Source organism: Vipera berus (assembly GCF_964194415.1).
Source record: "Vipera berus genome assembly, chromosome: 1".
NCBI classification, from domain to species: domain Eukaryota; kingdom Metazoa; phylum Chordata; class Lepidosauria; order Squamata; family Viperidae; genus Vipera; species Vipera berus.
In genome coordinates, this window is record NC_138202.1 from 123,192,332 (window position 1) to 123,216,918 (window position 24,587).

The 24,587-nt window shown below is 42.4% G+C and overlaps 2 protein-coding genes across 4 annotated transcripts in view; one reads left to right on the forward strand and one right to left on the reverse strand.

The window, feature by feature from the left end:
* The window catches only part of BCS1L (BCS1 homolog, ubiquinol-cytochrome c reductase complex chaperone), a 10,714-nt gene extending 6,229 nt beyond the window's left edge, over positions 1 to 4,485 (reverse strand). Inside the window, exons 1-4 of one of the 3 annotated variants that reach the window (XM_081336141.1) lie at positions 4,396 to 4,485; positions 2,798 to 3,183; positions 1,298 to 1,437; positions 878 to 1,072 (exon numbers count right to left, since the gene is read on the reverse strand). In XM_081336141.1, coding sequence (XP_081192267.1) covers positions 878 to 1,072; positions 1,298 to 1,437; positions 2,798 to 3,117 — 655 coding nt within the window. In that variant the 5' untranslated portion in view covers positions 3,118 to 3,183; positions 4,396 to 4,485. Of the gene's footprint in view, positions 1 to 877; positions 1,073 to 1,297; positions 1,438 to 1,701; positions 1,745 to 2,360; positions 2,659 to 2,797; positions 3,184 to 3,736; positions 3,921 to 4,395 lie in introns of those variants that run through there. The other 2 variants (XM_081336140.1, XM_081336142.1) reach the window with 2 other exon arrangements.
* A 6,693-nt stretch (positions 4,486 to 11,178) lies between these two features.
* ZNF142 (zinc finger protein 142) lies at positions 11,179 to 23,858 on the forward strand. Its single transcript, XM_081336131.1, has 7 exons — positions 11,179 to 12,341; positions 12,946 to 13,464; positions 15,534 to 16,346; positions 16,936 to 17,113; positions 18,080 to 21,275; positions 22,689 to 22,794; positions 23,183 to 23,858. Exons 2-7 carry the CDS (start codon positions 13,050 to 13,052, stop codon positions 23,668 to 23,670), a joined length of 5,196 nt encoding a protein of 1,731 aa, XP_081192257.1. The 5' UTR covers positions 11,179 to 12,341; positions 12,946 to 13,049; the 3' UTR covers positions 23,671 to 23,858.
* The last annotated feature ends 729 nt before the right edge of the window (positions 23,859 to 24,587 follow it).

Sequence of the window (24,587 nt, forward strand, 5' to 3'; positions counted from 1 at the left end):
TTCTTCACGGGTGGGAGAGTCCCTGGAAGGCCTAGCACAGGCACAGGCCTACTCTTCAGCATCTTCCCAGCTTCCAAGGTGGGTAAAATGAGGACTAAGATTGTTGGGGACAATATGCTAACTCTGTAAAACTGTTTAGGGAGAGTTGTAAAGCATTATAAAATGGTATTTAAGTCTAAGTGCCATTGCTATTGATATTACATGTTGCCTGCCCATCAAGCACCACATGCTCCACTCCCCACTCCTTAGGGTTTCTGTAGGCCTTGGGCCTCTTTCTTGCCCCACTGGTTCCCAGAGCTCAGACTGGGAAAGGAGAGCAGGCTGCTTCACCTTCAGCATCCCTGCAGACTACATGGCTCCAAATGAAAATAACTTTGCAAGAATTTATTCAAAAAGGATTAATGTGAGCTTGATCTAGAAGATGTAACTGTCTTTTAAGAAATATCCTAGACATTTTGGAATACTTGGAGCAGCATAATGAAAAGCAAGCTGCATTATTTTCTTAGACAGGTGTACATAAGACCTTTGGAAATTTGAACTGGGCCTTCCTGATTAAAGTTTTAGAAGATAGGAATTTTTGAGAGAATTCTATTACTGTAAATGCATAAGATTGATTTACACTTCAGCGAAAGCACAAATAATGGTGAATTGTGAATTGAGAACTAACAAAACCTTTTGAGATACAAAAAAAAGAGACAAGACTGGGATGCCTGTTGCCTCCTCGCCTTTAGTTCTTAAAACACTGAATACAGATTAGACAAGAGGAGAGAATATGCGCTCTGTCTGTTTGGCATCAAATACATCCTGATTTATCTATACAGTAAAGGAGAATCAGCGCATTATGTCATCTCACTGCCAGCCTCTGAAATGCACTCACCTCGATCAATGTACCACTTGGGGTTATCAATGAACTCTTTCACATCTTGCACAATCCTGTCCGATATTCCTTTGTCAAACACTACAGAGGTGAGTGGGCGTTGTCGTCGTGGAAAACCAAATGGCCGCCATTCAGCAGCCATTGCTGTATACATTACTGTTTTGCCTTCTTGCTGTCTCAGAGCCAATTCCCTGGCTAAAGAGAAAGTAAAATGTGAATTATACAAAATATCTGGCTATACATTGGAAGGAAGCCAGGACAAAGCATAACAAAAGCCAATTCCTAGAAACAAAAAGGAATCAAAATACCACGTAGAAGAGATTGTCTGTTTAGACACAGTGTCCAAATCTGGTTGGTTTGGGACTTTGCTCTGAGCAATATTACATTCAGGGGTGCTAGGTGCTTGGGGTGCTAACATACCTTCTTGCAGGATGTTGAAAAACATTTCTCTTTTATTGCCAACTGCTGTAAATGTGACAGACTCCCAAGGAGTGCCTGTGTGGAGATCAATCATCTGGTTCTCCCGGTTTCGTTCTATACGTATCCACTTCTTTTGATACCTGAAAGCAGAGGAAGGAACACCTGAGTAGGATAATCTTTTCCGGACTTCCACCTCCATGCCTGTTGATCTATAATAAAACAAGAATTAACATAGGATTTATATATGTTCAATTATGGCCAACCAAAAAAAGGCAATGGCACAGATAACAACACAAGGAAATCTCCTTTGTGACTACCTACTCTCCCAATGTACAAGATTAAAAAATTGGATTTTGCTTTTTGCCTGAATTTTTTTGCCTGAAATTCCATTTTTTGTTGTTTACCCGTGCTATATAGCTCATGTTTCTCAGGACTTTCTCCAGGCTTCTGAAAAAGGAAAACAGGAAAGAGAAATTTGTTCTGTGAGTGTCCTTCTGCTATAGCAATATAGTCTAAAATACTGCAGTAATAGGAGTAAGGAAAAGTTACCCATCCAATCAGTTCTGCTTACATAAAATGTCTCTATTCCATTGTTTAAATAGCTCAACATTTTTAGAAATAAAACTATATGTGTATGATGCAAACAACAAAATAGCACAAAAGGAGATTTAGCTATTAAAATAACGAAACAGCATTTCAAAAGATTTTATCATCATGATCTGAGCTGGAGGAGTAAAAACCAGATCTAATTGTATGCTTGTTTGCTGGAGATTAAATTAAATAAGCTTACAAAAAATGTCAGTGCTTAGCTGATATTGATTACTCTTAAAAGATAAACAAAGATGAATCTAGTTCATATTTAAATCAATTCCTATTGATAAATCAGAAAATAAAAATAGAAATGAAATAATTAATGGAACTGATTATTCAAATAAATGAAAATAAAATAATTTTTAAAACCCACTGTGGAATAAGGCAATAGCATGACTATTAAAAAAAAACCTGGACAGATGCACCCACGAAATAAGGATTTAAGCTAAGCTCAAGGGAGATTTTATCTTACCTTTAAATCCTAGAGTTCAATGGGATTTATTCTTAAATATGGAGGCATGAGAGTATAGAATAACAGCATGAAGTTTCAGAAATAAGACACTTGCTGAAACAAAAATTTAGCCACACTGTTGGAAATCATTGGCATAATAACTATCCTTTGAGATTCAGCAGAATATAGAACTGGCTCTGACTGCACACTTGTAAATATCCATTCTATTTCTCCTGCACATGCATTTTGCTGTTTTCTTGATCTTTGCCTATTTTGCAATTTTAGAAACTGAAGTTCAGGATGTAGACATTTAAATTTACTTTCTTCTGTTAGTTGTGCACTGAAAACTCCTGCTTATTGCCACAGAGAAGTATTGGGAGTTATTGCAAAATATATCTATTCATGTTCATAATCTTCCCACTACTTGCAGCCTGGAGATATTTCATGGTCTCCCTTACCAAATGAAATGATTCCCAGGGCTGGGAATAAAGTCAAATTTTGTACTGACACGGCCGCTCTCGTGTTGCAGGTAAGAAGTCTCCACGCTCAGGTGCTGGGTGTGCTTAGCATGGTGAGATATCCAGTTCAACAGCCAGTGGTAACTCTTGTCCCTGCTTGGCACTTCCAGGGTGATCATATAATGCCGTTTGAAAACCATCATGCCAACCTGGGCCCCCTTACGTGCCAGGGCCAAGGCTGTGCCCACACCAACTAGACCGAAGCCTGCCCCAAAATATGGATTGTCCTTTAGGGCTAAGATAAAGTCAGAGAAGGGCATTGCGTGTGGGAGGAGCAAATAATGCCAAAGTTAAATAATCACTCTGTGCGGCATTCCTTTTAAAACCTGAAAAATAAAGGGAGGAAGCAGTTAAACCCATGAACGGTTTACTGACAAAACTGAAAGGCACGAACAGCTCGCATCAAATACACCGAACTTTTTGCAATGTCTAGATGCCAGCCAGGCGGCTCTCTGCCTGGTATTACAAGCCATTCATTTCAGCGTACTGCAGTTGCTTAGCAAACTAAACTCAGGAATCCAAGAGAACTTGTTCTCTACTCGCCTATACCAAACAGAAACTGTGCAGATTCCCATAACTGCCCTTCACCTGTTAAAACAGGGGTCTTCAAACTCGGCCCTTTTATGACTCATGGACTTCAACTCCCAGAATTCCTCAGCCAGTGTGCCTGGCTGAGTAACTCTGGGAGTTGAAGTCCATGAGTCATAAAAGGGCTGAGTTTGAAGACCCCTGTGTTAAAATAAGGTGGGGAGAATCTCTTTGGGTTTTAAGCTTAAAAAGTGGTTTGTCTTCTTTTCCTCTCTCTCTCTCTCTCTCTCCAGATCTACTGGAGAAAAATGCAGCCTCGTGTAGATAAAAGGAATGAGAAAGCTATCCTACCTCCTACTGCAAACCGGAGATCGGGTAAACCCCACTTCCCACGTACAGCATACTCCTGTAGACACACTATCTCCTCCTTGCCCTTCCTTGAGCGACCTTCCCCTCTTCCAATCAGCGCCGCCCCGTCACTTCTGTGGTTCCACCTGATCGGGAGAGATTTACTCTCCGCCCTCTTGTTCCTACCCGAGATAGCTCTGTAGCAAGAAGGTCAGAGCAGCGTTTCTCAACCTCGGTGTCTTTAAGGCGCCTGGACCAACTCCCGGAATCGCCCATAATTCTGGGACTTAAAAAGCCGCAGGTCTTAAAAGTCCGAGATTGAAATAACGGTTTCAAATAAAATGGAAAACAGCCGCTTGCTACTCCTCGACTTTTACGGGCACAGTAAAAGTCAAGCACTTTACAATAAACATGAACAGGAAGCAGAGATTTGTTATGAGAAAAAGTCGGCATGGGTGATTCTAATTTTCCTAGCTCTATCTTCCCTTTTCGCTTCGGAAGCGAAGGCTGGCTACTTTCTATGAAATTATCCTACACTCTATGGTTTCTGGGAAACCATAGAGGTTCCTAGACGAGTGTTCGCGGCAGGTTGTCTGAATATCGAGATTTTGATTTGTGAGAAGATGACGAGCTCTTCTCCTGCTTTGCTTTAAGGCACCTACCGCGCAGCAGTGGTAGGAAGACCCTCTCTACACCTTGTCTTGGGCGGCGCCTTCGATCCCCCAAAGCCGAAGCCTGTGTCAAAGGTTACCATAGAGTTGCTCGGGGAGAGCGCGGACGAAGCAACAACAAAGAGGGAGGAGGAGAGAGAGGCTAGAGAGGAAAACATGGATGCTCTCCTACCGGCTCGGGGAAGGAGGAATCGTTGACACAGTGGAGTGGGAAGCCGGGCATTGTAAGTGATGAGGAGGGGAGAGGCGAGAGGAAGTGCGAGTCAGGACTGGTGTTTTTGTCGAAGGAAGGCAGTGGATAGCTCCACTGGGGCGGAGAGGGAAATAGGTAGCCAGAAAGGCAGAGGAACAAATTGGCTTTTTTTCGGGAGGGGGATGACGGGGTGAGCCTCTGTGCTCCTCTCGAGGGTCCCTTTTGCTTAAGGGATTTTTGAACGTGGGTACTACAATGGGGGGGGCTCTGCTGTGAGGGGCCTGTAGAGAGGAGCAGGCCCCGGCTCCAGTTGAGATTCGTTAGTCCCCTAGAATTGGCTGTTTTGTCATTCGGATCCAGAAAATGCTGTCATCAAATTGGTGGTTTTGTATCCTTTCTCTTGCACTTCAGAGACTGGTAAGAATGGTTCGTGCCTGGCATACAGAATCCAGAAGGTTGCAGAAAAAGCCCAGGAGAAGAAGAGGAAACTGGGTGTGTGAGTTAATCCTTTTCCTCTGCCTAATCAGATGGCTACTATTCTTCATCACTAATGCTGTTTTTTTATTATAATAACTATTTTTTTTATTTAAAAAGTTTTACAATACATTTTGACTTTAATCCCCCCCTCCCCCACCCCTACCTAACCCTCCCTATCCCTCTCCCCCATTCCCTCCTCCCCCCCCCACTTCCCAGAGCTAAATACAGGGTATAAAATCAAAAAACAAACATAAGCACCCCTATGTTATCAGCAATAAACTATTAATTCTATCTCCCTCTAGCTCATATAAAATGAATACAAACAATATTAATATTACAAATAAAGTAAAAAAGAAAAAGAGGAAAACAGAAAAAGAGCTTTACTCAGAATAGATTTTCTTAATCCCAGTCCTTATTCATATTAATTTCAAAAAAAAAGAAAAAAAAACTTTCACCTACTATTTACATTCTCCAACCTTTCTCTAATTTCTAAACAAATTCTCAGTTATGCGCCAAAAGCGCCTATCTCTATTAACCTTAATAATCTCCAACCAAACTAAACTATGATCAAAAATAGTTCTTGCATGTATCACGCCAAATGTCTCGCAGTTCCAAATCATCCTTAAGTTCAAATAAAAAGAGTAAAAAAAAAGGTTTAAGCAGTCTGTAAGACAACTTGTTGTTAATTAGGAGCTTGCATACCCATTCTTAGTTCAACACATACTTTTAGTCCATAACCCTAATATACTTTTCTAACAAGCAAATAACATCAATCTTAAATTGTGTTAAATATTTAAAAAAAACTTTCTTTCTCCTCTATGATAAATTTAATCCATTGACATTCTAATTTAAAAATTTAATCACCAATCTTAACGCTCCAAAGCTTTTGGAGCACGTCTGTCATGACCCCCAAAACTTCTTTGGACCGCGCCCCTCCCACAGCTTCACTGTAAATACACTTTGGAGATTCCATAACTTTCTGCTGGTCTTGCTCTTGCTCTCGTCTCGCTCTTCTTAGGGCGGCACGCGTCATCCTCTGGCCTCCTGCAACATCCGATGAAACTGTATCTTGATCCCCTCCAACACCATTGTCCTCTATCTGTCTATCTGCAACATCTTGAAGCTTTCCCTCGCCGTATCCCTTTACAGCTTCCAAAAATGATAGGGGGGTTGCTTTTAACACATTGCTATAAAAATCACGTGCCTGGGCCACAGTAACCAGACGATGTCTTTTACCTTCATGCGTCACCACCAGTCCAACTGGAATCTCCCATCTAAACTTAATATCACATTTCTTAAGTTCCTGTACTAGAAATGCAAAATCTTTCCTTCTCCTTAAAATCTTCGGAGGAATCTTTTAAAACCAAGACTTCTTCCTCAGCCACTACCAATTTAGTATCATAAGCAGCTTGAATGACTTCATCTCTAATTACTCTCTTTGTAAAATAGACCACCACATCTCTGGGTAACTTCCTCTGTCTTGCAATCCATGAATTTACACGAAAAATTTTGTCCATATTTCCCTCAATTTCAGATGCTGGCTGGCCCAATACCCCTTCCAGAGCCTCAGAAATCAGCTGCTTTAAATCTTCTTTACAATTCTCCTTTAAACCCGATTCTAATAGCATACTGCATCTGATGATACTGAACAAGGCTCAATTCTCCGTCCATTTTATCCCTTATATTTTCATTTTCTAATACCTTTGCTTCTAATATAGAGTTCTTTTGACTGAGATCCTTCACTTTTACATCCAGCTGTTGCACACATTCAGCTACAGATTCAATCATAGACAACATGTCCACCCTCATTGCTCTAAACTTCTCTTCCATCTTCTTCTCCAATTTCTCCATTTTATCCTCCATTTTCTCCTCCAGCTTTTTCAACTTTTCATCCATCATGTCAGACATCAATTGTGAATGCTTTCCAAGAGCATCTTGTAAATCCTTAAGCGTCAATGCCGGAGGAGGTGCAGGAGGAAGCAAAGCTTGCAATGAGGTCTGTTGCACCAGGGAAGACCCCGCACTCCGAAGAGCTTTAGAAGTTTTAGCCACCATCTTCCCCCACTTTCACTTATTGCGCACTTTCACTTTAAAGCTATAAAATCCATTGAGCTAGAGAGTAAAGATAAGAGTCCACATCACCTTGACCTCCTGTACCGCTCTGCCTGCATCTTGACAATCAAAAGTATTTCCTTTTGGCAGGGGTGGTTGCTAACGCCTGGCTCTGCTCCATAAATCCCGGAGCAGGGGCGCTGCGCAGCTCGGAGCAACCCAGGCTTCGAGGGGGCTCAATCCTTCAGCCGCCCAAACTCTCAGCTCAGGCGGCCCCGGAGAGCTCAACCCCTACCTGGGGCCTCACCCCCTCCTCTTCTCCCGAGGAGGGGGCTTCAAATCCATCTAAACAGCTGATCGGCGCTGTTTACGATGGAAAAACACAGCTGCGGAGCGGGCAGCCCGAAAACGGCTGTCTTCGGCGTCGCGTCGCCACCGGAAGTTATTATAATAACTATTATAACAATATAAAAAACCTCTGTATCACCCAATTCTCAACATCTCAGAGAAGCTTGAAAGTATTTAGAAGAGATACCATGAAGGAATCCTTTGTCCAGGAAATAAAAGGATAGGGTAATGTGCATGTATATATACTCCTCAATTTACAGCCAATTTACTGTTTGAGGTTACAGTAGCACTGAAAATGTGACTTGTGACCAGTTTTCATACTTATGACTTTGCAGCATTCCCATGGTCATGTGATCAAAATTTGGGTGCTTGACAACTGGCATGTATTTATGACAGTTGCACTGTCCTGAGATCATGTGATCACCATTTGTAATCTTCCCAGTTGGCTTCTGACAAGCAAAGACAGTGGGGGAAGCCAGATTCACTTAACAACTGCACTGATTCCCTTAAGTGTAGCAGAAAAGGTTGTAAAATGGGACACAACTTGCTTAACAACTGTCTTCTTAGCAATAGAAATTTTGGGCTCCATTGTCATATGTTGACAGGACTACCTGTATATATAATGTACAATATGGACAGAACCTGGTGAAACTGATTGGCTCCAGGATGACAAAGGAGTGTGACAAGTCTGTATACTTTCATCTTATGTATTCAAGTCTATATGCTAAATATATATTAACAGAGATTGGATTGAAAGAAGATGAGTGTGGTTTTAAAATTGAAGGAAAAAACATCAATAACTTGTGCTATGCTGATAACCAAAAATGCAAAGAATCTGCAAGCTCTAGTCATAAATGTCAAGGAGCAAGATGAAAAAAAGAGAGACTAAAATTAAATATAAAAAAGATCAAACTAATGACAACGAGTAACCCAACCAGCCTTAGAATTGACAGTGAAGATACTGAAGTGGTGGATAGCTCCTGCCTTTTAGATCAATGATCAACAATAAAGGAACAAGCAGTCAAAAATATGTTGCAGACTGGCCCTTGGTAGAGCGGCTGTAAACTCCTTAGAAAAGATATTGAAATGCCATGATGTGCCTTTACATACAAAGATCAGAATCATGCAAGCCATGATATTCCCTGTGACACTCTATGTAAGTGAAAATGGATTTTGAAGAAGCTGGATACAAAGAGTTCTGTTGCTTTTAAACTTTGGTTTTGGAAAAGATACCTGAGAATTCAACGGACAAACAAGAAAACAAGCCAATGCTTCCTTGAACAAATGAATTCAGGATTCTCACTTGAAGCACAAGTGACCAGGCTCAAATTATCCTACTTTGGACACATTATCTGAAGATTCAACTCTCTGGAAAAGGCTCTAATTCTGGGAAAGGTGGAGGGAAACAAAAGAAGTAACAGCAAGATGGATGAACTCAGTTATAGTGGCAATGAGTACATTGTTGGAATACCTGAAAGACCAGGTTAGGGACAGATCATCTTGGAGATAATCTGTGTGGTCTCTAAGTGTTGATAATGACTTGGTGGCACATAATCATGCTGAAATATTCTTTCCACAGAAATTGCAATGCATGTAACTGTAAACCATACCCTTCACTTTTCCTGATAGAATTATTTATTGTTTGCAAATATACGTGCCACTTTCACATCTCAGCCAGCAGCCATTTATATTCATTTGGTCTGGAACCTGTTCTTTAAACAATCATGTTTGTGACTAAATCACTCAGCCTTTCTACAACATCAAATATAGTGTAGATTAATTTCTGAGAATGCAGATCAGAAATATTAAATACCTTTGGCTGGCTCTTCCCTTGTATCTGTAGCCTATGGAATTACTTAAGAGCAGTCTTTCAGTTAAATACATGTATGCATCCTATGTGATTTCTATACTATAAAATAGCACTTCATCAATAATACAATTTAGCTGAACTAAACAGATCAGGAATGGCTATAGTTGAGTAATGAATGGGCCACTGAATACTAGGCTTTAGAAAAATATGTAAATAATTAAAATAAATAATTATGTAAGTAATTCAAGAAATGGCTTTATTAGGATTATGAAATAGATAAATAGATGCATACACACATGATTATAAGAGGCATTTAAAAAGATAGTAATGAGCTATCTGCTAAAGTGAAAAAAGCAAGCAAAATTATGCATATACTGGATTGAAATTGAAAATGTATATATAATAAACCTACCTTGGGGTGAGCTTCCTCAGCTCAGGCTAGTTAGACTGTGTGTATTAGCATGCCTGTTGATAAATCAGACTTTACATAACATACTGTGATTTCTTTGATTATAGTTTGTGTGAAATACCAGAATTGACTCATCTCACACAAAACAGTATGTCATAGATTATGATGTACAAGCTGGAACAATGGGAAAATGCTAAGCTAGGATCAAGCAAATTATATCATAATTTAATATGCAATGTAAATCCAGTTATTGTGTCTGAATCCATCAACTATCTGTGATAACATACTAGTGCATTCCAGCTTTAATTTGAAAATATTGGTAGAAGACATTTTAGCTCTTCCCTTTTCATCCTGACTTCATGAGATTAAAACAACGTCTCTTTTTTTCAAATCCCTTATAATCCTTGTTTGCCCCAATTTAAAATCCTATGTATTTAAAGTTAAACTATTTCAGTGGAAATCCTTATGGGTATAAATTCAGGTTACGCTTATTTGCGAGTGTTAGTATGAAAATCATTGAGTTTGTATCTGTACAGTTACGTATTTCCTCTTTTATGTAGTCCTTTGGAAGATCAAAGTACTGAATTATTTTACATACTATATCCACTACCCTACTGCATTTTCTTCTACACAGGTGTGGCTACCAGCAGTACTGAGCAATTGTAGCTGTTAACAATATATTTCTTTATTGCAGTTATTGATGTCCCACCTTTAAAGACACTAATCCTTTCAAAGCATTTTTAGAATCTATATAAATAACTACAAATAAAATGCAGGAAATGTTGAAAAGCAAGTAAATGCCTAGTATCTTTCCTGCAGGGCAAATGGTAGTAATAGCCCTAAAAGGGAAGGCAGAGTTTAGCTAAGGAGGTCTTGTCCCTTCCTTTCTAAATACCTTCTCCCACTGCTAACTTAGCAAATCCCCTGTGGGAAGGGGAAGAAGTTATCACAAACACTGTTCCAGGATGGTTGTCATCTGCCTTCCTCTGGTTTTTTTCTCCTTTGTTAATATTGTGTATTATCAGTCCATTCTGTATTCATCTTCCTTAGAAACACTATATGTATCCTTATTTATTTCCCTTTAGAAGACTATTTGATTTTTGTGTCTCTTTAACAGGATTTATATCTGTATGTCATGGCGTAAAGCTATTTGAGGAAAGACAATGAGCAGAGGAGCAGTGTCAACAGAATCCATTGGAGACGACAAAATGAGTGGACTTTGCCAGGAGCTGTTATTACCTGGCTCAGGAATTGCAGGAAATGAAGACAGCCATGGCATCTCAAGTGAACATCTACCAGTGGGACAGAATTTGCTCTTAACAGAGGCTTCTGTTGTAGGTACAGAATCAGGTGGTATTGAAATATTTGTAGAAACCATGAGTAGCACCATGGCTGTCAACAATCCAGGTAACCCAACAGGTATGTTGTACAAAGATAGATTATTTCACATTCACACAGCACTGTCTTAGGCCTAACGATATTTACCCATATCGTAGGACTGTATTGATATCCTTCTCATCTTTCCTATTACCTTCTATTGGGATCTGTGATTTATCACTTATTATGATTAATGATTGTAGTTATGATCTTTGACAGGGGTGTCAAACTGCCGGCCCACGGAACGGATGCATCACGAGGAAACCGTGCCCACCCCGTTGCCGGCAATCGGGAAAAAGTTCCGATACGTCGCGCGACGTCACATGACGTCGCAAGTTTGACATATCTGATCTATGATATAAAAACACGTCACTATGTTGTTGTATGCACACTGAGAGCTTATGCACCAGAGACAAATTCCTTGTGTGTCCCATCACACTTGGCCAATCAAGAATTCTATTCTATTCCAAACTACAACTGGTCCATAATATGATGGCAAGATTATGGGGTCAGTTCCACAATTCTGAAGTAATGCCTCTCATGAAGTTGCTGCACTCACTATCAATAAGTTTCTTGGTCCGATTCAGTGTACCTACAAAACCCTGTATAACAACACCAGGTTACATAAGCCATTGCTTTGATGGAATTGAATCTGCCTGTCTCGTGATAGTATATTGGAAAGGCTGTTAAAAGTCTCTCTTCTCTCTGAAGTAAAAGGAGGTGGATGAATCCATAAACCTCATCTGTAGTAACCCCTATACTTTGTAATTATGTGCCTCCCCTGTCTCTCTCTTCCCCCCCCCCCGCATCAACTAGTGTATTTTTTAGAAGATCTGTGAAGAAAGCTTTATTTCAGTCCTAACTTCCATCCATTTTAAAAGAGATTATTCCTGTTGTTTTTTAAAACATTGTATTGTATTATAATCTTGCTTTTGAACATAGCTTTTGGAACCTGTTGCAAGGGAAGCTTAACCCGCAAATCCATTTGATGCTAATGTTGTTTATTAAAATAAATGATAATAGTATTTTGATGTAGTTCCTAGAGACGTTTATTTATGATCATTGTTCCTGATGGACTTTGGAATAATTGAATATTTGTGCTAGGTTTATAGCTACTGGTACTGAGAGATGAAAGGGAGAAGCATGTTTTGTTTTTTAATATAAAACTTTTTTCCCCCCAGAGGTCTTAGTCAAAGTTGTGGAACTCTATTTTTGTGAACAGTGTGGACGAAGCTTCTCTGATCCCAGCCTTCTCTCCCAGCATCAGTGTGGTGAGCTTTTCAGATGACAACTTGCAAAACTTCCCTCATCTCCAAGGGTTATGTTGTGATTCAGGGTCAGCCTGTGGGTTCGGCAGTTGGGTCGGACAACTCAGAGGAGGAGGAGGGGAGTGTTGAAGACCTTGCTGAGGGGGTTGAAGATCTTGCTGATGAGAGCCCTCAGCCAGGCCCCTCCCACTTGGTCACCACGGAGACCCAGCTGTGTGAGCCTGACAGCGTGGATGAAGATGACCCACAGCTGGCCCTGTTCAAGGACGCCCGACGCAGGAGGCAGTCAATTAGGAGTAAACAGAGGAAGGCAATGGGGCTTCTCGGAAGGAGGCAGAGAGAAGCCACGCCCTGAACTCTATATAAGGGGAATGTGTGGGGAGGGCTGGTTTGCTGAAGGCAACCGCTTGGATAGTTCGTGTTTCTTAAAGCTCCTGTTTCTTGGTTCGTGTCTTGTTTGTTTTTGTAGCTATAAATTTGGCAGGCATAATTCCAGCCTCTTGCCGTTTGTAAAGGGGTTGTTCCTGCCTTTTCTGCAGGGCCAGTAGCAGGCTGGTACAGAACAGGTTATCATTAAGCCTCACTAACTAAAACTTGTCTGTTTCAGGAGAACAATCAACTGTTGGTCAGGCAGAAGGGCAGAACTTTCTGGATGGAAGCAGACAAGACCCTCAGTTCTCCACTGAGCCTCTCCTGTGTCCTATATGTCAAATGGAATTTGCACTGCCTGCTGAGCTGAAAGAGCACTTTAAGGAACACCACCAAGCCCAGGGTGCCCAAGCCTGTCCTGAGGAGGGCTGTCAATATAGTTCCGAGGATCGCAAGGAGCTCCGAGGACACCTTCGGCATGCTCACCAGGTATCGCCAATAGCCTGTACATACCGTGGCTGCCCAGTTTTGTTCCGAAACCACGAGGACATGGAGCTTCATCGTAGGAACCACTTCCCATTTCATTGTGACCATTGTGACTTTATCAGTGCAAACATTAAGCAGTTTGGGCTACACAGGCAAATCCATCTTCATGAAGCTATACAGCAGGACATGGAGACCGTTGCTGAAAACGTGGAGGGCAAATTCCCTACTCTAATGAAAAAGGGATTGACGGATAATCTCCTCCTAAACACAGGTAAGCATACGCTCTAGACTCGACTAGGGTGAATGGAAAGGAACATTGTGGAGTGATGGACGTTATCCAGTACCCCTTTGTAGAAATATTGCAAATGTATGTTAATCAAGAGAAACACAATTTGAAAAATAGTAGAATGAGTCGGGATGATAGTTGAAACAAATAGGATTAACGAGCAATTTCAGGGGAATGTGGAAATTAAAAGCAGAAGTTTCTTTTTGAGAGCCCTTTAATATTTAATCTTCATTTGTGCTAAATACAAGAGCCTAATTTCCATCTGATATGCATTCATCTTTAACCCTTTTTGGCTCTTGTTTCTGTAATTAGTTATTTTTACTTGCAATAAGCAGTTATTTGCATACCCCATGCCAAATTGAGAGTATGGAATAAATACAAATCCAGGTTGTACCTAAAAATACCTTTATGGACCTCAGCACAGGAAGCATTTTGTAGAAGAGACATAGCAGATAGGGCGAAATGGCTAACAAGATTTATTAATACAGGGAGATAGAGAAATAAAGTTTAGAGAACAATTGAATGTAGAAAGACTTACCGTAGTTTTCAGTGGTTCTCATGCACCGTTAAAAGTTTAATATGGATAAAAAGACAATTGGAATTGAAAAATACAAAACAGAATTTGAAATTGAATTATGCACAAATGATAAATATGTAATAGCAAAAATTGTATAAACTTTTGTTAAGATTTGAAACAGAAAAAGACAAAATGGGCTATTAATTTTAGATATGACATAGAGATGGACACTTGGGAGAGAATGTGGGTAACTGGTATTAAATTTATATTATGTCATAATAGAGACATTTTTAATAAAATGGTGTAATATTGTTATATGACACCAGAGAATGTACAAAAATATTTTAAACTTCTTGCAAGGTGGATTTGTGAGAAACTAGAATTCTTTTTATTGGGGTCTATGTACAATGAAGTGGAAAAGACATATAGTAGATTGATTTTGCACACAGTAATTATTGTGTACGTAGCAATGGAAGAATAATGAAATCCCACAGTGAAAAAAATACGGTAATTGTGAAAATGTCAGAATTTGCCCAAATGGCAAAACTGATCTGTTTGGTCAGAGAGAAAAACAAAAACTTTTGAAAGTCTGGAAACCTTCTATGGATTTTTTTTTTGCCGAAAGAAGAAAAAGAAAGAAAGAACTTTATGGATTTGAAGATTAAGAGAGATGTGGATTAAACAAAAGGTTGAAGTTTGAATAACGTCTAATAGGGAGGAGGATAATAAGATTATAATTAATTATTGTAATTATCTGTTGAAAAGAAGATCGGAAATCATTGAAACAAATGTCTTTTTTTTTCTGTCGTAAAATAGGATGCTGTGTAAAATAGCTGCTTTCTAGTAAAGGTAAAGGTAAAGGTTCCCTCGCACATGCGTGCTAGTCGTTTCCAACTCTAGGGGCCGGTGCTCATCTCCGTTTCAAAGCCGAAGAGCCAGCGCTTGTCCGAGGACGTCTCCGTGGTCATGTGGCCTGCATGACTAGACGCCAAAGGCGCACGGAACGCTGTTACCTTCCCACTGTAGTGGTCCCTGTTTTTCTACTTGCATTTTTTTTACGTGCTTTCGAACTGCTAGGCTGGCAGAAGTAGGTATTGTCAAATTTTCAGATTGCCTCTAAATCGGTGGTCCGCAGCCTTTGCGGCTTGGCAGCCTGGCTGGAGAGGGAGAGGGGAACTAGGTCGAGCAAGCGGCGGGCTGGTGCTCATGCGCACGGTTGATCTGCGCGAGCGGCAGGGCCAGCATGCATGCACGCACGTGTGTGCAGCTTGACTTATGCAAGTTCAGCTCTGCCCACGTGTCCATGTGGCCCGATTCCAAATAGGCCATGGCCTGGCAATGGGCCGTAGCCCAGGGATTGGGGACCCTTGCTCTAAATCACCCCTGCTCTTAAGTGTAACATGGAGTTCTATAAGGAGAAACGTGAAAAGTGATTCCTGTTCAAAAAGCTGATTGTTCCTGGAAGTGAGGCAAAACACCTAACAGCCTTCTTCTGCTTTTCATTTTGTTGTAATGAACTGTGATTTGTCTTGTGCAGGAAATGTCGCCGAGGAGTCCAAATATTTGTTCAAGACCCACATGTGTCCAGAATGTAAGCGTTGCTTCAAGAAGCGGACACACTTGGTGGAACATCTTCACCTCCACTTCCCAGACCCTAGGCTGCAGTGCCCAAATTGTCAGAAATTCTTCACTAGCAAGAGCAAACTGAAGATCCACATGATGCGTGAAACCGGGGAGAAAACCCATCGCTGTCCATTGTGCCACTACAGCTCAGTTGAGAAGAATGCCCTCAACAGGCACATGGCCAGCATGCATGAGGGTATCTCCAATTTCTATTCAGATGTGTACTCTTGTCCTGTGTGCAAAGAGAAGTTTAAACTAAGCCAGACCCTCAAGGAACATCTGAAGACCCACAAGACAGAGCCCAAGCAATTGAGCTGCTTTCATGCTGGCTGCACGTACGCCACGGAAGATCGCAAGGAGTTTCTCAGGCACGTCAAGGAGGTCCACGGCATTAAAGCAGTGGAGTGCAAGTATTATGCCTGCTCTCTGCTTTTCCCCTCGACGGAGATGATGGAGACACATCGTAAAACCCATTATGCCTTCCATTGCCAACAGTGTGACTTTATTTGTTCCAACAAGCATGTCTTCCGCAAGCATAAAAAGCAAGGCCACCCAGGAAATGAGGAGCTCCAGTGCAGTTTCTGCCCCTTTGCCACGTTTAACTCTGTGGAATTCCACGATCACGTTGGCAAGATGCATGCCAGTGAGAAGATACACAAATGCACAGAATGTGGCTTTGCCACTGCACACAAGAGGGTTCTCATCCGCCATATGCTTCTCCATACAGGCAAGTGTTCTTCCCAATTTGGTGATACTTACATGTGTACAAATACATCCTTACCCTCTATTTTTGTTTCTCTCCAAGAGAGCTTTGCAAGTCAGGCCCTGTAATCCAGAATTCAGCATTGCAGGTGTCGCTTATTGGCTTTTCATAAATTATATCTGTGGGTAAGCTGGGATTTGGAGAGTTTCTTTGGCCCTTTTTCCTCCCAGGATCAAATTCTGGTGTGTATGTATGTATGTATGTATGTATGTATGTAATGTATGTATGTATGTATGTATGTATGTATCCCTAAGGCATTCATTTATTGCAATGGAAAGAAGAATAGATTATTTGAATGCTTTTAGCTAACCGGGACTTTATGAGCAGTCCTATTTCCTTACCCCTAGCTTCTTGAAAATACTTAGCTTTCGCATCTAAGTTTTGGTCTCACCCAACCTGTGCAGCGTCTGTACTCTTCTAGTTTCTGCAAGAAGTCCTAGGTCTGTTTTCAGTGGGGAGGGGGCAGAATACAACTCCCATTTTAAATTTAATCTGCTGACCTCAAGGAGCACGACCATCGACCCACAGCTTCGGGTTTGCTCTGTGACTTTAGGAGAGAAGCCTCACAAATGCCAACTCTGCGACTTCACTTGCCGAGATGTGAGCTACCTTTCCAAGCACATGCTGACCCACTCGGACGACAAGAACTACATGTGTACAGAATGTGGCTATGTGACGAAGTGGAAGCACTACTTGAATGTTCACATGCGGAAGCACACGGGCGATCTCAGGTACTCGGCAGCCTCCTCCTCACTATTTAAGCTCATTTTCTAAGTAAATAAAGGCTTGAATTGATTGGACACCATATCTATATGGGTGGAATAATCTCCCAGCTCTAGAGTCCCAGCATGGGTATGGTTTCAAACTGGATACAGTGCAATTACAAAATTATCAAATCATGCAAAAATCAAAGACGGAGCAAGATTTCTGGTTAAGATAAATTGAACTATTGCCAGAATTGGATGCTTGCTCCTGTGTCTGGATGGTAACCTGTACATTTCAACCCATTAGTATCGGAGCGCTTGCCTGTGATAGAAGTGATAAAAATATTAGCATTATTTGAGGGAGAACGTTTTGGTTTGGTTGTGGTTTTCTTGTTTGATTTATATTTCTTTTCTGCAGTAACTATTTATCTTGAATAGCGCAGATATATGGCGAAGTTTATTGCATTCCTGCACTACAGTGTTAAAAAGAATAAATTTACCTCTTATGATTGGAAGTGCAAGGGGAAAAAAATCTAACTTCAACCTGGTGCTATTTAAAAACCTTGGGGAAAGCTGTTCTGAGTTTTTACTTTCAAGCTGAGGGAAGGTGTACATTTCTAGTCACTGAACTGAACTTTGTTAAAAACCACAATGAGAGGTAGGAGCTTTAGGCTGGGGCAGCCCCTTTTCAAATCCCAGCTCTTCTGTGAAACGGTTCCGTGAACCCAATAAGCAATTTTCTTCTGCCTGTTTTCCCAGTTTGCAAATAAAGAGCTAAAAGCATTAGCGTTACGTCTTGTGAGTGGTAGCGATTGTAACTGCTCTAAAGCAAAGTAGTTTTTGCTTAGTTAATCTTAGCCTGTGGAAGGCTATGCTGGCTGGGAATTTGGAGAATTGTCTGTCTCAACATTTCTGGAGAACGTCAGATTTGGGAAGATTGACTGTGCCGCTGTGTTGTCTCAATCTCTTGATTCACTCTCGTTCTTATACTAGGTACCAATGTAACCAGTGTCCCTATCGTTGCCATCGGGCTGATCAACTGAGCAGCCACAAGTTGCGCCATCAGGGCAAGTCTTTGATTTGTGAGATCTGTGGCTTTGCTTGCAAGCGCAAATATGAGCTGCAGAAGCACATGAAGTCCAAACACTCCCAGGATTATCAGACACCCGTTTTTCAGTGCCAATATTGCAGCTACCAGACTAAATACAAGCAAGCCCTGCTGAACCATGAGAACTGCAAGCATACCAAGCAGAGAGAATTCTGTTGCGCCCTGTGCACTTACCGTACTTTCAGCAACACGAGTCTCTTTTTCCATAAACGGAAGGTTCACGGCTACGTGCCTGGTGACAAAGGCTGGCAGGAGAACTATGCCAGCAGAGAGCTGGAGGTTTCCTCTACTGAAGTGCTGCTTAGCTATAACCTTGCCATGACTCTGCATTCGGAGTCGAGTCCCTCCCTGCCTGGGAAAGAGCCGGGTCAGGATAAACGCAAACTCCCTGCTTTGGAGGCCCAGGAAGAAAACCGCCACCGGAAGCCCCTCTGTTCAGATGAAGGCAGCACTGAGACAGAACGAGGAGAATCAGCGGGAGAACGAGATGATAAGAACCCAGAAGTGGTTGTCTCTGCGAACGCATCTTCTGAGAGTCCAGAGGAACCGGGCAAGTCCGCTCAAAGTTGCATCCTGCACTTGGAGCCCTTGTGTGACCCGGAACCGGCTCTGCAGCAGCTGGCCAAAGGAATGCCTGCAGCTTTGTCGGCCAATGAAAAAGCTCTAGACGCCCAGGAAGTAGCATCAACTTATCAGGTGCTGGGTTCCAAGGATTCACTTATCCTGGAGGGGAGTGAACCTACCCTGGAAGATATTCCCGAATTTGAAGAAGAAGCAGAGGTCCGCGACAGCGCAGATTTGGAGAAAAATGGCAGCTCTGATACTAGTCGAAAGACGGAAAAAGATGCTCTTCAGAATTTAAAGAATAGTAGCGGGGACAGCCAGAACGCTGAACTTTTGCAGATACCACTTAGTTCTGAGCAGAATTTAGGGTACAAAGAGCCAGAACCTTGGTCAGGGGTGCTAAAACAAGATTCCCTCCAACTTGATAGTAGCCCTGAAACTTCCCTTGCTCCAGAAGATGCACTTTCTTCGGAAGAGGGTTTTCAGTCAGAATCAGTGCTTAAAGCTTTAAGGAGGCAGGACAAAGAGCAGGCGGAGACCTTGGTCCTTGAAGGCAGAGTGCAGATGTTGGTAGTCCAGTCCAAGAGCCAGGTCTTCAGATGTGAGAAATGTTCCTACATCACCAGGAAGGAGAAGTCCATGTTGGTGCACTGCAAAGCTGATTGCCAAAGCAAGAAATCTCCTTTGGTGTGCCAGGAGTGCGGAGCCATCTTTAAGCAGCAGAGAGGACTGAATACTCATCTCCGTAAGAAATGTCCAATTCTAACGAAAAAGAACAGTGGAAATGCAGTTTGCTTAGAGCAGCCTGCCGCTGTACTGCCCTGCAGCAGGACTCCGGAAAGAATAGCAATCACAAAGAGTAGTACAGGAATCCTAGATGAGGCAGAGGTAAACAACCTGCCAGAAGCTTCCTGGGAAGTAGAACTCAGGCCTGTTAACGCTGAATCTATGCCTACTGTACTTCCTGATGCACACTCTTTGGCCATCAGCCCGCAGGATAAGTCAACTCATCGTGATTCTGAATCTGTGGTAGAAGAAGCCTTGTCAGAGACTGTGACAGGGGTTGCCAGCTGTGTCTCAGAGAGATACTTCCTGGAACAAGGCAAGTTCCATTGTAAGTCCTGTTCCTTCCTCTGTTCCAGAGAATCCACCATCCGCTCTCATGTAGAGGATAGCTGCCGTGGCTTGGAACAGTTCTGGTGTCTTCTGTGCTGTAAGCCTTTTCGTTCTAAGAGGGCACTCAAGATCCACCAGTCAGAGGGACATGCCGAAGCTCTCCTACCTAGCCTGCTTGAAGGGTCTAACAGCACCACATCCCCAGGGGTTGTAGCAGAGCAAAGAAATGAACACAGCTGTGAAGAAAAGCACCAACATTCGGAGCTAGCAGGAGCAATACCTTCACCTCCAGTTACCACCCCTAAGAGACGCCAATTCTCCTGCCCTACCTGCCCTTTCACATGTCACCAGGAACGAGCTTTGAAGACTCACAAAAAGCGTGGCTGTCTGAAGCTGGGTGAGTTTCGCTGTACACTGTGTCCTTTCACCTCCAAGGCTGCTGCAGCTCTACGACTCCACCGCAAGCTCCATCGGAAGTATCTCAAAGCCCGTCCTCAGTTGACCTGCCGCCAGTGTGACTTCACCTGCAAGCAGGTGCGCTGCCTCCGCCAGCATGTCCGCATCAAGCATGAAGGCGTGAAGCCTCACAAGTGCCCTTACTGTGATTTTAGCACCACCCGGCGTTACCGCTTGGATGCGCACCAGTCCTTGCACACCGGTGTGGGCCGCGTTGCCTGTACTGCTTGTGGCCAGACTTTTGGCACTAATTCCAAACTGCGCATTCACCACTTACGTGTCCACGAGAAGAAGCCCACCCACTTCTGCCCGTTTTGTGACTACAGTGGCTACATCCAGAACGACATCACTCGCCACGTCAGTAGCTGCCATCAAGGGGAGCTGAATTTTGCTTGCTCCCGCTGTGAAGCTCGCTTCAGTTCAGAAACGGCCCTGAAGCAACACACACTGCGACAGCACGAAGAAAAGATCTCCTACTGCTGTCCTCGATGTGACTTTGTTTGCCACAGTGAGGCCACCCTCAAGTGCCATATCCAGAAGCAGCACCCACATCTGGAGTGTGCTACCTGTAAGGAGACTCTGACTACTCGGGAGGAGTTGGACGAGCACAAGAAACTCCACTTCAGCCACCGTTGTGACATCTGCAGTTTTGCAGCCAAGGAACGGCAGCAGTTGGTGAGCCACTATTTGGAGGCCCACGAGCCCTCTGTAGACGCTGAACCTCCATTCAAGTGCATGTTCTGTGACTTTGGTTGTCATCATCAGCTGGTCTATGACCATCACATGAAAGGCCACGGTGGCACCCGCATCTATAAATGCGCTGACTGCGAGTACACCACCAAGAACAAGCAAAAGATCACGTGGCACATTCGCATCCATACTGGGGAGAAACCTTACAAATGCCACCAGTGCCAGTATGCCTGTGCCGACCCTTCACGCCTCAAGGTGAGAACTTTGGGCAGGTTTGGTGAGTTGATAGTGGAAGGTGGTTGTGGAAGATGTCCAAACCATTTTCCAGGAAATGGGAACAGTATTGCCATGGCAAAGTTGAGACTGTTATCAGTTTGAATAGTATCTTAGGGATCAGATTTTTCAGGCATTGGAGCAGAAGAGAATACTTGGATCTGATAAGTCTGGTCCATAACCCACTTTAAGGAATGGTTTCTCATTAGGTTGCTTAAATGACTTTTCTCCCCCTGGTGTCTCGTCTTACAACGTATGTGAATAAAGAATTCATTCCTGCTTCTATAATCTGCAGAGATCTGTATTTTCATCTCTTTGTCTTGTACAGAGCAGATCGACATTTTGTGAAAACCCTGGGTGATGAGCACTTTGAATTGTATCTCTTTCCCTCAGACAAATAAAAACTTGGGGCCATCTCTATGATGTAATACTTGATTAACAGATTTGTTTTTCCAATGGAAGGATCTCTGTCTTTATTTTCCATATCAGTCACTTTGATAATGTCTTTGGGGATTAATGAATTTCTCGATATGGGAAAGTAGTTGAATTCAAAATGAAGTGCAGACCTTTTACAGCAACAGACCATTTTGGAGACCCTATAGCTAGGAAATGAGCAAACATTTCTCACTCTAAAAAGTTTAATTTAAAGGTTTTATTAAAACTTAAAACTAAAATTTAAAACTTTCATGTAATTTACACTCTGAAAACAAATTGAACTCATCAAGAATGGACTTTTTTTAAAAAAACAAAAACCAGCTCAATTCTGGAGCCAAAACCAAACCCCTAGTTCAGGGGTAGGCAACCTTGGCTCTTTTATGACTTATGGACTTCAATACCCAGAATTCCTGAACCAGCCATGCTGACTCAGGAATTCTGGGAGTTGAAGTCCACAAGTCATAAAAGAGCCAGGGTTGCTTATCCCTGCCCTAGTTGTATGGCACACTTTCAATAGGGCTGTGCCACCTTGGAAAACGATTTAGCAGTGTTTTGACTCTTGCGTGAGCATAGTCTTTGTTTACTATTTATTAAAGCAGTATGATTGTACTCATGCTTCTATATAAGCCTGAAAAAGAAAGGAGCAATTACTCTTAAAGAGTCCACTAAGTCTAAGAGAAGAAGCGTGAACAGCCGATAAATGTTCTCCTTCTGCAAAGTCTAAAGCTCCTGGTCCAAATCATTTTTGAAGTTTCATAGCTTTACTGTTCAGTACTAACTCAGTGTGTTCCATTATTCCATTTTTATACTCAAAGGCCACCAACCAGTTATATCCAGAAATCTGTTGAGTTCTCCATAGCCCGTTCAGCCCCTAAGATTTCAGTCATGTTTATAATACTTGGTGTAAACAGGTAACAGCTTAGTGTCTCATGCACGCCTGACTTTTCTTTCGTTATTTAGTATCATATGCGTATCCATAAAGAGGAGCGGAAGTATCTTTGCCCGGAATGTGGCTACAAGTGCAAGTGGGTGAATCAGCTGAAGTACCACATGACAAAGCACACAGGTAGGTTTTCACACAAATGAAGTAGGCTTGAGTCTTAGGATCAGACAGTGCTGGATAAAAATCGCAAGGGGGAAGTTTTTTTTAAAAAAAAAAATTCCCTTCAGAATTGTCATATTTCCAGTGGCTCCTGTGTGTGCCTGGAGGTTGGGCTCTTGGATACTTTATTTTCATATTGTGCTACCATCGATGAATTCTATGCTGCAGCAGTGGGTGGTGATCTCTGAGCTTTCCCTTCCCCAGGGCATGAGGTCTTCTGCAACATCCAATGGAATTAAGGTCCCTTGCAATGGAAAGCCAGCAAGTTAAAGTTTTGTTTGGATAACGTGAAAATATTGTCCCATCTCCATTTCCGGTGGTTTCCCCCCCCCTTTTCTGTTTCCTGGTGTAGGGATCAAGCCATACCAGTGCGATGAGTGTAAGTACTGTACCAACCGTGCTGATGCCCTGCGTATTCACAAGGAGACACGACATCGTGATGCCCGTTCTTTCATCTGTGAGCAATGTGGAAAGGCCTTCAAGACTCGGTTCCTCCTCAAGACACATCTAAAAAAGCATAGCGAAGAAAAGCCATACATCTGCAACGTGTGTTTCCGTGGTTTCCGGTGGGCAGCTGGCCTGCGGCATCACTATCTCATTCACACAAACGAGCACCCTTTCTTCTGCCGTTTCTGCAGCTACAAGGCAAAGCAGAAGTTCCAAGTGATAAAACATTTGCAGAAGCACCATCCTGAGCGAGAAGAAATCGAAGGGGATCTCAGCAAAGGGGTGGGCAAGGACCCAAGTATTCTTGGTGTCCACCTGCATGATGTTCAGCTTGAGATTTCCTCCTCCAGGCACCTAGAGGAGAGTGTGGCTCAAATGTCTCCACGTGACTGAGGACTTCTACAGCAAGACTGCTGTAGTTTCCATGAGCCAGCATTGGGTGGAAGTTCTTACCCAGCGGTATGTGAGGTCTGGCTTGAGATGCTTCGTTACCGCCTGTCTGTTCTCTCGTGTTTATATTTATCTCTATCTCTGTATATGGGATGTAAAATATGTGATTATATAAAAGCTGTTTCCTTTGATGGCATGTAATCCCTTGATTTACAGAGCAGAGCAAGAATGATGGTGATGGTACCGCTTCTGGAGGCTTCTGCATAAGGCCTTCAAGCGACAGGAGAGTTTGGTTTAAGTTCATATATTTTATAAAGGATACTTCTGGCAAATTGTTCAGACCATTCCTCCAAAATGCAAATGACAGATGCATCCAAAGAACTCCAGATGGAACTTCATGGGCACAGAATATATTCCTTGACTAGCACTGGTGATGTTACCCAGTTTAGGCAATGGAACAACCAAATTCAAAGAGCACCAAGGATAGCTTAAATCCTAATTAACACTAGCAGCAGAGTAGGGATGGAGAAGGTTTTTGATATTCCCAAGTGCTTGGAAACCTGCTGGTCTTAGAGCTTTGAAATAATCCAATTGCTTCGGTTCTTAAATAATGAGATCATTTGATGAGAGCTCCTAGATTGAGCTGCTGCTTTGCGGTACTTAGGTTAGCAATTGGCTACCAGTTTCCAGAGATTGCATCACCAAAAGTGGGTGGCAAAATAGCTGGATTTCAATGTTGCAATGTTTCACTTGTGATTTTTCAAAACACCTTCCAAAGTGGCCTGAATTTCCTGTTTTTCAGGCCCACTTTTATTTTAGTACCTATTTTAATAGTGGGAACAGGAGGGGAGAGTCTCCACGTGGAAAACAGAAAACAGTTGCCATTCTACTCTTAAATTCTGGGGGAAAAAAGCAGACCA

Excerpts from the sequence above, each read along its gene's own strand:
- ZNF142 (XM_081336131.1), top strand. The coding sequence starts at position 13,050 with ATGGAATTTGCACTGCCTGCTGAGCTGAAAGAGCACTTTAAGGAACAC. Across the intron at positions 17,114-18,079 it reads AAGCACACGGGCGATCTCAG|GTACCAATGTAACCAGTGTC; the intron begins GTACTCGGCAGC and ends TTCTTATACTAG. Across the intron at positions 21,276-22,688 it reads CCGACCCTTCACGCCTCAAG|TATCATATGCGTATCCATAA; the intron begins GTGAGAACTTTG and ends TTCGTTATTTAG.